The 17093-nt window shown below is 38.3% G+C and overlaps 2 protein-coding genes across 2 annotated transcripts in view; both read right to left on the bottom strand.

Moving 5' to 3' along the window:
• Nucleotides 1-17093, bottom strand: part of gtf3c5 (general transcription factor IIIC, polypeptide 5) — a 678526-nt gene that overhangs the window by 161076 nt on the left and 500357 nt on the right. The window lies entirely within an intron of this gene.
• ubap1 (ubiquitin associated protein 1) lies at nucleotides 378-16337 on the bottom strand. Its single transcript, NM_001328344.1, has 7 exons — nucleotides 16160-16337; nucleotides 14555-14603; nucleotides 14311-14435; nucleotides 12139-12933; nucleotides 3854-4012; nucleotides 3650-3751; nucleotides 378-1364 (listed from the first exon to the last, which is right to left on the bottom strand). Exons 2-7 carry the CDS (start codon nucleotides 14592-14594, stop codon nucleotides 1224-1226), a joined length of 1362 nt encoding a protein of 453 aa, NP_001315273.1. The 5' UTR covers nucleotides 14595-14603; nucleotides 16160-16337; the 3' UTR covers nucleotides 378-1223.

Raw genomic sequence — 17093 nt, 5'->3', positions numbered from 1 at the left:
TTATGAAAGAAGTTAGGCTCATCGAAGCTGTATTAATTTGATAAAAAAATGTAATCAAATGTTATTAAAATTGACAATAACCTTTGTATTTTTATATATTTGAAACTTTCAGCAGTTTGTAGTCACACAGTCCTTTAGAAATCATTCTGATATGCTAATTTGATGCCAAATTTTTTTTCCAATATTGATGAATATACAAAACATTAAAAAGATCTTAAAAAGTATTTAACAAACTTATTGAATAAAACGATTTATTTAAATAAAATAAAATAAAAATCAAGCTGACTCCAAAATTTGGAGTGGTAGTGTACCTCCACATATCTACACCTTAGTATTTTTCAATAAATTACAGAACTCATATCAACGCGTTAGCCTCATTACCGTGTGTTAATTTCCTCAATTTCTTTATTTCAGATGAAAACAGTGTATCTTTACAGATCTTTAAATATGCTTATATTAACATCTGTGATTCAGTGTGCCTGTGCAGTATTCGCATGTCAATTGTTTGAAAATGTGGCGGCTCCATTCACCCTTGCCAATTTCACTTGCCAAATGCGTTCATTTCAGTGCGAAAGCCAACTGGGGGAAAAAGTTAACTGTATTTTTGTTCTTACATAATGGTGATTAGTTCTGTTAAAGCAGTTCCTATTTGTAGGGTAAAGAAACACAATGCCAAAAAAGAACGAATGAAGAAACGAAAAGTGTTTCCGCCTGTCAAACATAAACAACGTGTGAACAAACGAACAGCAGAGACAGAATTAAAAGAGAGAGAGAGAGGGCACTTCTGTGGGGTCTCTGCTCTGCCATGGGTTGTGTTTACGAAGGTTCAGGTTTCAGTTTGGAAAGCCTGCGTCCAGCAGCGGGAGATGGCAGCGTTATAGCTTCGAGTGTCGCAAAAACAGCGGCTCTACTCAGTTTTGTTTTCTCCAGCTCCACCCACTCTATCGTGTCACCATGGCAACAGAGAGCCAATATCGATTCTCGGAGGAGGGGTTGGCTCCTCCCACTCGTTACCATTCTAAGATCACTTAATAGACATACAGCTGAGGAGGGATGGATGCACCGCCAGGTGGTGCGGTCAATCCCTGCCCCAAGAGGTATATCTTTTTTAGGGTACAAAATCAGCTGTCCTGTCAAAGAGAAGAGAAATCACCCCCATCCACAGCCAGGACCCCCTCCCCCCCATCTGAGGGGCGGCTCCAGATGGGGAGACTCTCGTTGGCTCAGCTCGCAGTCGCTCGGGTCATCAGATCCTCCAGCGCTTTGTCCTGGTCATTATTGTGCACAAGCAGTACCTCTTTAATAGTGTCCCTCTCAAAGCCCATTTCCCCAAACCGGGACATCAGCTGCAGAAACTCCAGAGCCTGTAGGAAGACAATGTTAAAGATATATAAGCATAAAAATGGAGGTGGAGCCCCAGAGCCACTCCGACACATTACAAAATTGCCACTGACTTTTATCAAAGACTATAGTATACACAAGACGTATCACTTATTTAGTTATGAACGGGAAAAGGTGTAAGGGCCAATATGGCGAATGAAGCCCCGCCTACTACTTCAGGAGCCAATCATCGATCGATATAGGCTGACGTTTTTCCGGGGGAAAAGCTCAGACCAAACATGTGCTTGTACGACAGTTTAGTGGTCAACAAATGGAAGAAATCTTAGCAATACTTGATTCACAGATATAGGAAATATTATTTTGTATCAAAAGAACGCAAGGTAGTCTTTCCTGTCAAACGCATATCATAAGACAGTAAAATTCTTGAACGCCCAAAAATTTGTAAACAAAGAGTCGCTGTTATTTCTGGAGGAGATTCACCTTCAAGACCATTTTGTGGATTACTTCAGAAGACCAGCACAATCAGACGATCATTATCCAGAGGATGATAATATGTAGAACGGCCATAAATGAGGTTGGTGTCGTGATCTTGTTACTTTCGAGTGAGCATACGCATTAGCTTTGGCAACCTGAAACTATGACGATTTTGTTTGATTCGAACGTTTAGAAATTGAACTTATGAGACAGTTGTTGCTTAATTTTATTGGCGATTCAAAATATGTTATGTAATCGTAAGCTTGGCAAACAGTTTTTGAGAATTCGATGTTTTCCCAATCAGACAGAACGCCCGAGCATATTGGCCAAGAAGTGCTTCAAAGATGTCCACAGAATGAAATGACCTGCCTTAAAGGCACTTTTGCTTTTATGCAAAGTTTGCTTTGGCAATTTTTTTTAAACTACGGATGCAATAATTTTTTTCTTTTACATATAACTTCTGATAGAAGTAACTATGCGGTTAACTACGGAACCCCGGAAGGGACGTAGTGGAGGAGAAAAAAATTGTCTGGGTGAAAAAAAAATAAAAAATGGGTGAAAGAAAAAAAATGGATGGGAGGAAAATATATATTTCTAAGTTTTCGCGTTCTCTCGCAAAGTTTTGTGTTCCCTCGCAAAGATGTTTTGCGTTCTCTCGCAAAACTGTTTCTCCACAAACACTTCCTGTTTACTTCACTCACGTTAACCCTCCTGTTTTTGCCGAAATTCTCCCGTATTTTACCATTCTATCCCACTTTCTTTACATTACTGTCTGTCGATCGTCGCCTTTCATATGCTACCTCTGAACCAGTAAATGCATGTATAAGCGCTGACTGACAGACGCGCTCCATACAATAAACTGATCCCAGATCAGCGTCTGTACGCTCCATTTACAGAGGAGCAGGTGTATGTTTAAACAGACAAATACACTAAATAATACGTAAACATCTCCGTCCTGCATGTTTTATTTTAAACAGCTTATTTTCTCTTAAATGAGCACAAACAGTTTCTAAAGTAATGGACAGCTTTCATTATAGATCTGTGCATTCTTACAGAGACACCTCTGTTATCAAACTAAAAAAAACATGAGATTCCTTTGCTGCTCACTTGTTTGATAACAGAAGTGTCCCTTTAAATGGAGCGTACAGACGCTGATCTGGGATCAGTTTATTGTATGGAGCGCGTCTGTCAGTCAGCGCTTATACATGCATTTACTGGTTCAGAGGTTGCAAAGTGAAAGGCGATGATGGACGCACAGATTTAATGTAAAGAAAGTCGGGTAGAATGGTAAAATATGGGAGAATTTCGGCAAAAACGGGAGGGTTTACATGAGAGAAGTGAACAGGAAGTGTTTGTGGAGAAACACTTAACACGCAAAACATCTTTGTGAGATAACGCAAAACTTTGAGAGGGAACGCGAAACATCTTTGCGAAGGAACGCAAAACTTTGCGAGAGAACGCAAAAACTTAGAAATATATATTTTCCTCCCACCCATTTATTTTTTCCACTCAGCCAATTTTTTTCTCCTCCACTACGTCCCTTCCGGGGTTCCGTAGTTAACTACATTCAGCAAAGAGCATAGAATCACTAAGAGGCGACACTCTAGTGCGATTTGGGAAACAGCCACTAGATGGCGCAGGGGGCATTTTGGAATGAAAACTCCAATGAAACAACAGCATTAACTCTTCAGTAGCTTACATTTAAGCCTGTACTTCTTTTTTTTCAATAATTCCTATATAGAATTAGTGTTTCCAAACACATGAAAACCAGCATACACGCATATACATATTAAAATTTGTCTAAAGACTAAACTGAGGTTTGTGGTTCACCAACCTTCTCCTCTGAGCCCTGATACATCTCTAAACACTCCTCCACAGCGGTCGCGTCGAAGCCTCGATCACACAGTCGACTGTGAGTAAACAGGTATTCCAGCACCTATAAATGAGTCAAATGGCAGAACTGAATAATTAAAAGCTCTCATTCAATTATTTACATAAACATCAGCATCACAGGCAGTTAATCAGTCTAAAAAGAGACCTGTTCCACATTCTGTCCTTGTCTCTGCATGGCTTTGAGAACACCCTCGTAGGAATAACCCATGCCCACAATGGTCTCCACACACTGTCGTTCGCTGGGAGAGAGGCTGAGAAGGGTCGTGCCAGCAGGTGGATGGCTAGTCACGGTGACAGGGTTCGACTGCAAAGATGTTCAAGAGAAAAATCAGACCAATTACAATCCACAAGAGATATGAAAGTAGTCTAGGCATGGGACGATATCATTTTCAAGGTATACCGCGGTTTGAAATAGTCAAGGTTTTAAAAACGCTAACATTTTCTGTAACACTGCTCCTAATGTATGTGTACGATTTTTTTATTTACTTTTTTTGTTTAGTTTTTTAGGACAACAGTATTTACAGCAGAAATAAATATCCAAATATGCCATTTTAAATTGTAAAGAAATCTGTGTTTTTGAAACAAATGACAGCAGAAGTCAATTAATCTTTTTGTTTTAGTTTTATACCCAGACATTTAAAAAGAATATATTTTAGAGCACTAATCTTAATACCGTGATATTTTTATTCAAGGTTATCAGAATCTTATACCGGCCCATATCTACAGTAGTCATACATACTAGTTTAATTCTTTCCGAGGGCAGATTATAGTTTATTACACACTAATGTTTGCATGGTTGCTTGCACAATACAATGCCAGCTTCACACGTATCTGATGCAAAGAAATAAACTTGTTCAGCAGCTCCCCTGATAAAACATTACAGCTGTGAAGCAAAAGACCCATGAGCCTGCGTAAACAGCTGATTCAGAAAATTTAGTGCCGGTGATGCTACTGTTGTCGCGACACTGGTATTTTCAACTTCGATACGATCCCTTGACAAATATTGATACAGTTTTCGATAACATGGGAAACAATTTCTGCAAAATTAAAAAGTATGTAAATGAAGTAAACATAAGTTTGTGCATAACGGCCAGGACACACCAAGCTGACGGTTGTTGGGCTTTGTTCGTTTGTGTTACACTCGTCGCCTCTTTTCTGGTTATCGTCAGATGTAGTTGGCACGATTTATTGTGGGGAATTTATTGTCTGGTCATGGGCTGAAGAAAGCGCTCTGACTGGTTATTCAGCGACAAATCAAAGTGCTAGTGTGACAGTGAAGTAACCTAGCGAGTAAATAATTCAAGTGAAGGAAACAAAAAGTGGCCAATTGTAATTTCACTACATTTCTCAAATATTTGCAAACGATATGGATTATCAGACATACACTCACCGGCCACTTTGTAAGGTACACCTGTCCAACTGCTCGTTTCTGAAAATTTCTAAACAGCCGATCACATGTCAGCAACTCAATGCATTTAGGCATGTAGACATGGTCAAGACGATCTGCTGCAGTTCAAACTGAGCATCAGAATGGGGAAGAAAGCTGATTTAAGTGACTTTGAATGTGGCATGGTTGTTGGTGCCAGACCGGGCTGGTTTAAGTATTTCAGAAACTGCAGATCTACTAGGATTTTCACAAAAAAACATCTCTAGGCTTTACAGAGAATGGTCCAAAAAAAGAGTTAGCAGCAGTTCTGATGTCGCAATACTGGAATTTCCAACTTTGATACGATCCCTTGACAAATATTGACATTCCATACAGTTTTCAAATACCATGGGGAACAATTTCTGCAACACAAATTACGTAAATGAAGTAAAAAGGGGGAAAAAACAACCATATAGTGTTTACACCAGGTACGTCAGCAGTCCAAAAGGCAATATATTACAAAAAAACTAGATTAGTGCAATCTCATCTTATCTTCTGATTAACAAAAATCTTAATATTTTATTCATTATTCATCTCCCTTCTGGTAAAAAGAAAAGCAGGTATTAGTTAACCAAAAGTAAGATTTTATCATTTTAAATACTTTTCCATTCACTATTTTCACTACTCCTCAACATTCATTTCTGAACCAGGCAATATAGTAATATATGTTATCTATGGGCGAGGCAGTGGCGCAGTAAGTAGTGCTGTCGCCTCACAGCAAGAAGGTTGCTGGTTCAAACCTCAGCTCAGTTGGCGTTTCTGTGTGGAGTTTGCATGTTCTCCCTGCCTTCATGTGGGTTTTCTCCAGGTGCTCCGGTTTCCCCCAAAGTCCAAAGACATGCGGTACAGGTGAATTGGGTGGGCTAAATTGTCCGTAGTGTATGAGTGTGTGTGTGTGAATGTGTGTGTGGATGTTTCCCAGAGATGGGTTGCAGCTGGAAGGGCATCCGCTGTGTAAAAACTTGCTAGATAAGTTGGCGGTTCATTCCGCTGTGGCGACCCCGGATTAATAAAGGGACTAAGCCGACAAAAAAATGAATGAATGTTATTTATGATAATAACGTAATTGTTGTTTTAATTGAAGAATTCGGATTTATACCTTCCAATCCATCTCAGCATGAATCAACGTTTATCCCTTCCTTGTCATCTTGTTTCTCATTATTTTTATTAAATATAATTTTTTGAATGAGTATTTACCTTTGAAATGATTTTAACTAATGAATAAGTTAAACACACTGCTTTATGCAAGAATGTTCAGTGCATTTGCCTGTCTGTGTAACTTTTTCAGGAGCCACCAAACTAGGTCAGAGGTCACGGAGACTTTAATTGGAACTGAGGGCTGAGGACTGGAACCAACTGTTTCTATTGTTATTTCTATGAGTTAATACCGTCTAAAAGATCTAAAGCGATTTTGCTATTTTTACGGTTAATTCTTTTAAAGTGATTCTACTTTTTATTCAAGATAGACTTTGTGTAGTACGAATACTATATCTGCCTGAATGTAGATTATACCGGTTTTTAACCAGTTTTGATAAAGACGGCTGAGAATACGCTCAGCCTTGGATAAGAAACAGATTGTACTTTAAGTGTGTGTGTTCTATTTGATTGTAGATCTGTTTAACAGGTCTGGAGTCAGCTCATGTATGACGCAGTTGATGACGTTATGTGAGAGTATAATATTTATTGATTTGTGATTGTAAGCAGAGCTGCCTAGGAACTCATTGCGAGTGTTATAGCTGGCTTCTGCTGATGAAACTGCAAACTATCTTCAGTAAACTTGATTTATTTATTTGAATCTCTGACTCCGGCTCTTCTTCATCTGACAGACTGATCATTCTTTGGGTTAAACTGTATACCTATCCAATGGCGTAGCGTAAAATGCGGAGGCCCCCCTGCAGGGATCGCTGACGGGGCCCCCTGATGAAGGGGGGGGGGGGGGGGGGGGGGGGGGGGGTTTGGGGGTACGTCATACGTCAATTTGCATACCACTGACGTCATCACGTTCTACCGTTTCTGTTTAACAGCCTATGGTTAATAAAGGGGTATTTATAATTGCACTACACTTTATATAAGCATGTTTATTTAACTAAATTTATTGCTGTTTGAATACAGTATATCATTATAGATGTGTAGTGAATGTGCAGTAATCTCTCATATGAAATAAACTCAGACAAGTTCAGAAACTGTCACTAAAATATCTGTGATTGTGAACAAGAAAAGAATAAACGGTCCAAATAAATTGTTAAAATAAAGGTGAAGTAGATCGGTTAGACTGTACAAGGGAAATACCTTCACACTGCCTGTGCTAAATCATTTGTCGTCGGTACGCAGAGGGGTGATCTGCTCTCGGGCTGCAGGTGGGAGAGGCTGCTGTACGAGGACTGACTGGGCCGCCTGTCAGTGCTGTGAGGCGGGGGAGGGGCCGGCGGCATCACACGCAGCTCGTTGAGAAGAGTAGGGACGGTATGGAAAAATGACAGTCTAAAAAAATCTCCAATAACACACAAAAAAGTCGCTAGATTTGTCGCTAGGGGGGTCTGAAAAGTCGCTAAATCTAGTGACAAAGTCGCTAAGTTGGCAACATTGACGGCAAGCAATCAGAATGAAGTAGTCCACCGCTTGAGAGGTGTTCAGAGAACACAGACGTGTGAACTTTGGTTCCGACCACAGTTGTTTCCAACAGTTTATTGAAAATCACGACGACGCGGGGCCCCCTAATCACGCGGGGCCCCCCCCGCGGTGCGTGCCCTGCGGGCCCGTCCGCTACGCCACTGTACCTATCCCTACATAACAATGTTCAAGCTGACATTAGTCACAAAAAAACACCAACAAATAAAATGTATTGAGGGTCCAAAAGCATTCCTGGGGTCCGTTCTTCGTACCTCGCTTAAATGATCTAAGATGATTTGGCAGATCCTGGATCTTTTAATCTTGGTAACTGATCTCTCGCTAATTTGGTTCTTCAAACAAGATCGCGAATCAGATTAGAATGTCTGAATAAACTGATCTGAGATCGCTCCGTGTGTTGTGAAGGACAGATCTATCGATCCTCGAAATCATGATCAGCAATGCAACGATTGGCTGACGGTATAGCAGCGTAATGACATCATCTGACTAATATTCAATTATCCATGTGAGCAAAGTTACATTAAATTAGCAGTAAACGGTTTGTTAAATATGACACGCAATATCTTTACACATTTGTTATTAGCGGCAGGCTTTACACTTTCATGTTTCAAGAGTATTCATCATGTATTTCAATGTATATCAGTGTATTTAGTTCTACATTTAGAGAAGATTTTCCTTATTATAGTAGCCGTTTTTTAATCTGTGTAAAGAATAACTGGTTGTTTACAAAAGCATTTTGACATTGGTAAAGGCCTCTGCAACTTTTGTGAAGCATCAAATCACTGGCATATCAACTATCAAAACATGTTTATTATTGCATGTATTATTGCTTTTAAAATAAAGTCACATATTGTGCATTTCTATTATACATAATTAGTACTAAAGCAATCTAAAAAGTTCATATCAATTTCTCTTTGCACCACCAGGTGGCAGCACTTTCATTTCGAGGGTGCAGATTGCATAAGTTTTATTAATATCTATAACTTTATTTATTTTATTAATAACTATAACTCGATCAGGTTTGATCGATCAGGTTTGACCTAGCAGAACTGTTGCTATGACAACAACTCTCTGATCAGCTTTGAAGAACGAAACGATCCTGGATCGTGTCAAATCGTCAATATAAAAATCCAGCTAACTGAGTAATCCACGTACGAAGAACGGACCCCTGGTGTGATGAAGTCAATTAGAAAGCCATTCAAAACACCTACAATTCAATTTCTGAAAGCAAAACATATCAATGTTCTAATGTGTGTGTTTTAATTACATCACATTGTTAAACATTTCCATTAGACAACATCCACTGCTCCAAATATAATCAAGCAAATGCAAAAATAAATGCTATTTCATGCAACAGTTGATGATTAATCTACAAACGAGTATGCTACATTTCAGGGACAATATTGTTAATTCTTTGGTTTTGTCCAAATAATTATTATACAAAAATAATATTTAAAAATGCACAAACAATGCTGGAACCAGTGCCAGTTTTTCACTTCACTGCCACTGATGAATACTCTACCATGGGATAGTAAATAGTAAAAGTAAAGCACTATCAGATACACACATTAAAATCTAAATACGCATCAGCACTTTAAAAGGCGTTTTTGACTCACACTTGGGAGAACATATGTTTGGCGAGTGAGCTACTCATCACTTCCCTACAGTTACTATTTACTAACAAGATGACTCATTTTTTGCAGATGTTTAAACATAAAATATTTTTTAAAAAGTAGTCGTGTATACAGAAAACTTTTTTAAAAATGCAATGGAAAAACTGATCTTTTTCTGACTGTGCTGTTGCTTTGTAAATATAGCCATAAAAGCAGATATTTCCATCAATGTTATGATATACAGATGTATAATTTTATTTTACTATCATCATGGTTTTGTTAAAATGACCTGAATATGTTTTAAAATAAATATTACACACAAACTTATGGCATTGCTCCAGGTTTTGTATCTAAAAAATTAACAAAGAAAATTTGTAGCTTTATCCAAATTTGTGAAAAACAACATAAACATGGATCCCTGCACTTTGGATTTATGTACTTGTGTTTGTATTATTTTCTGTCCATTGTTTTTTTGATTTTCTTCTTCAAGATACTGTTTGTTTTACCTGCACTAAGTAAAAAGAAAAATTGAAACAAGCTGTGCATTAGCGTGTCAAAGTAAATGTTTCTTTGATGTACAGCAATGCAGCCATGGACAAGTCAGTATCGGTTTCTTAAAAGTCCATCAACGGTTATTGTGTCAGTTGTCTCATATGCGCTGTAACGGTAGAATACTATTCGAACGAGGCGAGCGTGAGTAATTAAAATGCTCCAGCTACTTAAAAAGCAGACAACTGTGCACAATTCAGTCTTTCAGTAGCTACGTTTCCATCCAAAAATGCGAATTAACTTAATGCGCAAAACTGAAATATCGCATAAAAGATGTGCGAATAAAGCAACATTTCCACACTGCAAAAAATGCTATTCTTACTTAGATTTATTGTCTTCTTTCTAGTCCAAATATCTAAACATTCTCATATCAAGAAGCATTTTCTAGGCAAGCAAAACATATTGTCTTGTTTTCAGAAATAATATGCCAATATTAAGTGAGTTTTTCTTTAAAACAAGCAAAATAATCTGCCAATAAGCAAAAATCTTGTTTTTTCTTTTGACAATGTTATTTTGCTTAGCCTATTGGCAGATTTTTTTGCATGTTTTAAGGAAAAACTCATCTAATATTTGCATATTATTTGTTTAAAAAAAGACTATAGGTTTTTCTAGTCTAGAAAATTCTACTTGATTTAAGAATTTTCAAATATTTGGACTAGAAACAAGAAAAAAATCTAAGTAAGAAAATCTTGTTGCATCCAACAAGTCAAAGTAAACAAAATCGTCACTTCCAGATTATCTGGCACAAAATATCAACAGTAAAAACAGAATTTGCTGCGGTAGGAGAAGCTGCGTCAATCTTTCCTTCATTTAATAAATGACTTGCGCCTCAGAAGACAATCCTGACACGCAATGAATCCGGGTGCTGTTCGAAGGCGTGAGACGCGGAGCACAGACGCTCTTGATTATTCTGGAGGTCATCAATAATATAATAACAGTAACACTGAAATGGTTAAGGCATATTAGAAAGAGCAAAACAACATTTTATATGTTTTACAATGTGATCAGCCACTGGTTTGTCTCTTATAACAAAATCACATGACTACTTTAATGCGCATACTGGAATTTGTTCAGTAAAAGTGTTTCCATCGCAGTTTATCCACATCTTCTCTTATCGAATAAAAAGTTTATCCTACCAAGTTATGCGCGTAGTTTTTTTATTCAACATTTATGCGCATCTTGGCATTTCCGTCAACCGATTTTTTTATTCGCATACCCAAAATGCACATAAAAATAGGTGGATGGAAACATAGCTACTGAAACTGAAGTACAGCAGAACCAGGAGACACTATTTCACTGATAGGGAGAAAATAAAAGCTCTCTCTACCTGTGTCTTTCTCTCACTTTGGATTTTTGAACTGCTGGCATGTTTGTAAAGTAACTTTTCCTCTCCTCTATCGCTATTTAAGGGATACATGTGGAACGAGTTTTCTCAATGGCATCTATCACAAATCAGCTGTGATAGCTGTGCAATATGTGCTTTATTACATGCATTTAGACTATTACCGCGCATTCTTCAGTGTTCGCGTCACTCATCGGTGAACAGCACTGATAGTCTCAGAGCCAATCGCAATAGCAGCCCTTTTATGTTGAGCGCATGAACTCAATGGATGTAAGAACACACTCGACAATGCTTAAATAGCAAGCTGAATATTATTTACATTATTTTATTTGCTCTAAATGCCCATGTCGTCTTCTGTGATTGTATTTAAGTTTTGTTTGATACATTAAAAAAGGTTAAATTCAAAAAAGCAAGGTGCAGCTCATACATCCAACTGCTTATATTAAAGGACAAAATTGTATTACACATACTGTATAAATTATAAATATATTTTTACATTTTAATTCAATAATTCTTATGCTGTGAAGAAAAAATATATTATTGTTTATGGAAAGTATTGTCAATGCACTGAGATATAAAATTTTTCTAAATCGCTGACATAATAATTGTAACTTAACTGAACTGTGAGACCACTGTAGGTTAACACCCCTACTGTGCAACGGATTAAAAATTCCTATCGCGATTTTTCTGACTGATGTTGCAAATTTATTGGCATTCAATTTTGTGAAGTCGGGCTTTAGCTCATTAGTCTCAATAGTGTAATCATTCACAGTATTAACGATATTGAACATTTAAAAGGGAAATACCAACCCTCACAATATTTACTGTGGTTTACAATAAAACCGGTAATTGTGACAACACTATCACTATACCTGCTTCGGTGTCCCATTCTGAGCGAAGACGGGTTGCTCTTGTGGAAGTGTTGTGTTGTTATTTGATGCTGTTCTCTGAAGGGATGGTGGCGTGCCGTTAGACAGGTTGCGTGGTGGAGCTACTGGGTAAACACTGAGAGGAGTTTCCAGCGGAGAGTCTCCTGGGTCTGAAAGCTTGGGAAAAGTCAGTGAGCGAATATTACATGGGCGGTCAGCATCAATCTGTCCCCCCAAAACCCCACCCCGGTCCAAGTCCAACAGTCCAACAAGTCCATTGGGTTTATGGAAGATTCCTGTTTTGGCCTGGAGAGGAGGCGTAGTGCTTGGAGAAACCGGCCGATGTTCTGCTGGAGGAAGCTGAGGAGGTGAAACAGACGACTGCGGTTGGCTCTGTAGGATAGTCCGCAATTCCTCTTTGTCGTCCAGTGTTTTAAGCTCAAGTTTGTCGAATGGGTCCTCTTCTCGCTCAAAGTCTGCTAAGTTCAGATACTGTGGGGCTGGGTTGCTAGGTGCCGGTCGAGTCTGTCCAAAAGATGGGGCTGGAAGAGGTGTAAGGATTGCGTTGTGACTTAGCCCAGCTAATACTGGCTTCAATGCTGGTGGGACAATGTCCTGCTCATCAGAGGGGCGAGCTTTCTTACCCCCAACCAATCCGACTTCGGCATCCTGAGAAGCAGCTTGCCTTTCGCTTTCAGAGTCAGTCCGAATGGCCTCTGCTGCTCGAGCCTCCGCTGCACGTGCTTTAGCAAGCTCTTCACCCCACTGAACGGTCCGTCTCTCTAAGTTGAAGTCATACTGAAAAGTAAATGCAAAGCATTATTATTATTGGACTGAAAAATTCTAGCGCTGTGACGGTGACAATTTTTTTCTACCGTGCTAGGAAATCACCAACAACCACCGGTGTTCTGGTGGTGTGTGGGGGTCAATTATGCTGTAAAATAATCCATGACAGTAGTTGTTTTTAGCCATTTTTGAAAAGGCCTCTGCAATACCTGGCTGACTAGCTGGGCGTTGGCATTCAGAAGAGATGAGTTGATTGTATGTGGCTGGGTGACATGAGCGGAGATCCGACGTGTTTGACCATTTAGCATTTTTTTTTTTTTAAACAAACCCTAATAGCTTCATCCAAAGTATTGGTTTGCCTTTCTTGTTCAGTACGAATCCAAAATGTTCCCAGATTGGTGATGCAACATTAGGTTTTCCAACAAGCCTAACGTTATATTCTAACAGAAATGTAATGTGATGTCTGTGGCATGGACCACCACGGTGAAGCGTTTGTCACAGTGACTGTCACAGCCCTAATGCCGAGTTCAGACTGCATGATTTTCAAAGTAGTCGTGTCACAGATGTTTTCACACTGCATGACTATCTGGGCTAGCGTTTTGTTGCTGCTTTGTTTACACTGCAAGATGGATTGGCGAAAGGGACATTCACATTGCATGACTTTTCTATAGGAAGAATCGCCGACAACTTCGTCCAAACTACGTCTCACAGCCAAAAGCACGTAGTATATCTTTGGTTATTAACTACATAATGAGAAAGAAGCCTTTTATGGGGTAGAAAATGTACGTATTTGCTCACCTGGGTTTAAAGGGAATTAGCCATTTCTCCTCAACATTGTACATTAATCATACATTAATCAATCTCCTCAACATTGCATAATAAAGTAATTTCTTTCTGTATGAAACGTCAAACAGACACAGTTGAGTCCTGTGAAACCTCCACTAGTTTTTCATCCGTTTCGTGGGTCCAGATAAACCGAAAAAGAGCTTTTTAACTTCTCCCCCAGCCTCCCGCTGGCCTGCAGCAGGTATACACACACGCGCACACACAAGTGAATGCCGCTCTCTCATTGGCTGTAGGCGATCGCTGATGTTATTTTAAGTCAAAACTCAATTCACACGGCATGATTTGAATCGCCGACAGCTCCAGATATTTAGCACGCCAAATATCTCGCAGGCATCGGCGATTCTCTCAGATCGCGTCTTTGAAAGTTCATACTGTGTGATTGTCACTCACGTGCACGAGCACCGATTTGCCTGTGATTTCAGGCATTTGTCGGCGATTTCTCAAAACCTGTCGGCGAGCCAAAATCGGGGCTAAAATCACGCAGTCTGAACTAGGCATAAGAAACACATGTATGAAAGAAAGTAGGAAGGAAATCAGACTTACTTGCAAATCTGAGAGTATGGCATTACAGTCAGACAAACAGAAACCAATAGGAAGGCCCACTTTTGAGGGACAACGAAATTTCTCATTGAGCTTGAAGGGAACATCATCAAGGTAGCTGACAGGTCCTTGGGTCAAAACACAGGAACATGGAAAACACTTTAAAATGAGTCATTAAGCTGCATTTGATAGTTTATAGGGTATAAAGAACAGAAAAACAATCACAACAGAGGATTGGCCAACTCACCGTTGTTGTGGATATCTGATCCAGACTTCCTCGCAGCCATTTAGAGTAACTAAACAAAAGAGATAAACACCAGAAATGTACATAAACTGCAGTTAGTTAACTGTTTCAAAGCATTTTTACACACTTACATCTTTGATGGCCAAAGGTTGAGTAAATAATAACCGATAACAGAAATGCTTGGTTACCACAATACTTAACAGATGTGACACTATTATTATACGCTATATATTAAAATAAAATAGCGCAATTAAAATCAATTAAACAACCAGACTTTCATGAAAACACTAGAGATCAAATAGCAGCCATTTTTATCTATACAGTAAAGTATGAGGTTGGTGAACTTTTCAAATTGGTAATTAAAGGTCTCTTTTCAAGTAACTAAATACTAATTGAATGCGTTTAAAAATGTAAAGTTGATTTTTCAGAACAAAGAGCATTTTAGGATTAGCAAACCAGCAAGCACAAAACAAATATGACAAAAAATACTAATAAACAAGATTGTTATATTTACACTGACATCAAATAATTTGACCTTGCCGAAAGCATACTGCTTATCAAACACTTTCAAACACTGTTAAACTTGTCTTCTCAGATTGCTTGAAAATGCATTGAGGTACCGGTATTTGGTTTTATTTTCGCACATTTGATCAGTAACAACTTTATTGTTGACCATGATACTTTGAATAATCGGCCTGAAATCACATGAGAGCATGACTTCAAAACAACATTAGCACCATTTATTTGACTGTGTACTGTGTACTTTGATAGTCAATGGCTGCTAATATGTTTTGACTATTAAATTGCAAAGAATGCTTTTCTGAAAATATATTCAGGAGAAATTTGAATGTGTGAATATAAAACCAACTTTACCTCACTCTAAAAGGCTTCATAGCTCAACAGTATTAAATTGCAAGCACCGCCTGGAAGTGAAAGTGTAAACAGACAACTTTCCATATTTACAGAAAGTTTACAACCATAACCATGTTAATAAAAGTCCACGTGACAACCCATATCATGATTAATAGGGAACTAGAACAAAACTGCATCACATGCTGATAAAACCGGTTCTGATGTCATTTCACCACCCATGATCTCTTACATAAAAAGCATAACAGATGATTAGAATAAAAACACATAAGAGTCGCTTAACTATATCATGCAAACAAACAGATTTATTGCGTAATGAGAAAGACAACAAGAATGCAGACAGCAAGTCTGATGAGCTAAATACTATTACAAAGAATGAAAAATAATATGTAAAAACAAAGTCAGATGAAAGAGTCTTGTGACAAGTTGGCTTGTGTTGAAACGGGATGATGATGACGATGATGATGATGACATATTTCTGCCTGGCTTCTGACCAAGCTACCACGGTTTATATTTTTGATCTGTCATATGGGCATGAATAACAAAAAGATTTACGACGCAAATCCAAATATATCGCAACTAAGAACTACAAAGTCACATAAAACGAACGTAGACATATGGTTAAAAACAACTGTCTAGTTTTGTTTCAGTTCAGGTTAGTGAAGCGACCTAACAGGGCCTGACTTCCTCTGCCACCGCCCCTCAAACTGCCCCTGCGTGTCCCGTCGCTGCGCTTACCAGTATCTGCTCTGTCTTCAGTCTCCGAATATGTCTCTCACTTGTCTTCGTAAAAACAAGCTCCGCTCGACGCTCTCTGATGGGGAGGTTTACTGAAACCCGAGTATATTTCCTGTTTCATCGCGGAACGCCATCTTGGTTTGACCGCCTCCTTCGTTTTCCTGTGTGACGACATGCGTTGCTACCGAATGACGGCGGATTCGACCAATCAGCGAAGAGCTATGGAGAAGACGTCATTTGTGTCGGCCTTTGCACATGGGTTCGGCACGGGTTTCAGTCCATCAAGATCCAAAGAGGAATGTGTTTATCTACTTCTGTTGGTTGAATATTATTTATTGGTGAACTGTAGTAGCCTTTAATAAAAGAAGAATCTATCTATCTGTCTATCTGTCTGTCTGTCTGTCTGTCTGTCTATTCAATTCAATAATTGCTTTATTGGCATGAGAAATGGTACAAATGTATTGGCAAAGCATTCATAGTTTACATTAAAAAAAAGCATTTATTTAAAAAAAAATAAAACACTGTAAATAATAGAAGTAAAAAAATATAATCATAATATTAAATAACATTACAAATTAAACATAGATTAGTATAAACTACATTTTACAATTAACATTTACGATAAAACAGTAATAACAAATAATAATCATCAGTATCTTTACAATGATTCATTTACAATACACTGTAAACGATTTCTTGTTAAATTAACAGTAAGTTACTGGCAACAATTATCCAGTAGCTGCTGTATTTCATAAAACAGTAACATTACTGTAATACTAATAACATTAGTATTACATTTACTGTAAAATGTAATACATCATTTTACTGTTGTTGATTTTTACTGTAACACTAATTACAGTAGTGGTGCACATACTGCAAAACTGAAAACAGTATTTTATTGTACATTTTTACCATGAAGAACTACGGTATTTTA

This window comes from Danio rerio, chromosome 21 (assembly GCF_049306965.1).
Source record: "Danio rerio strain Tuebingen ecotype United States chromosome 21, GRCz12tu, whole genome shotgun sequence".
NCBI lineage: Eukaryota > Metazoa > Chordata > Actinopteri > Cypriniformes > Danionidae > Danio > Danio rerio.
Note: the sequence above shows the minus strand (reverse complement) of the source record. Positions and strands in the feature narration are given on the sequence as shown.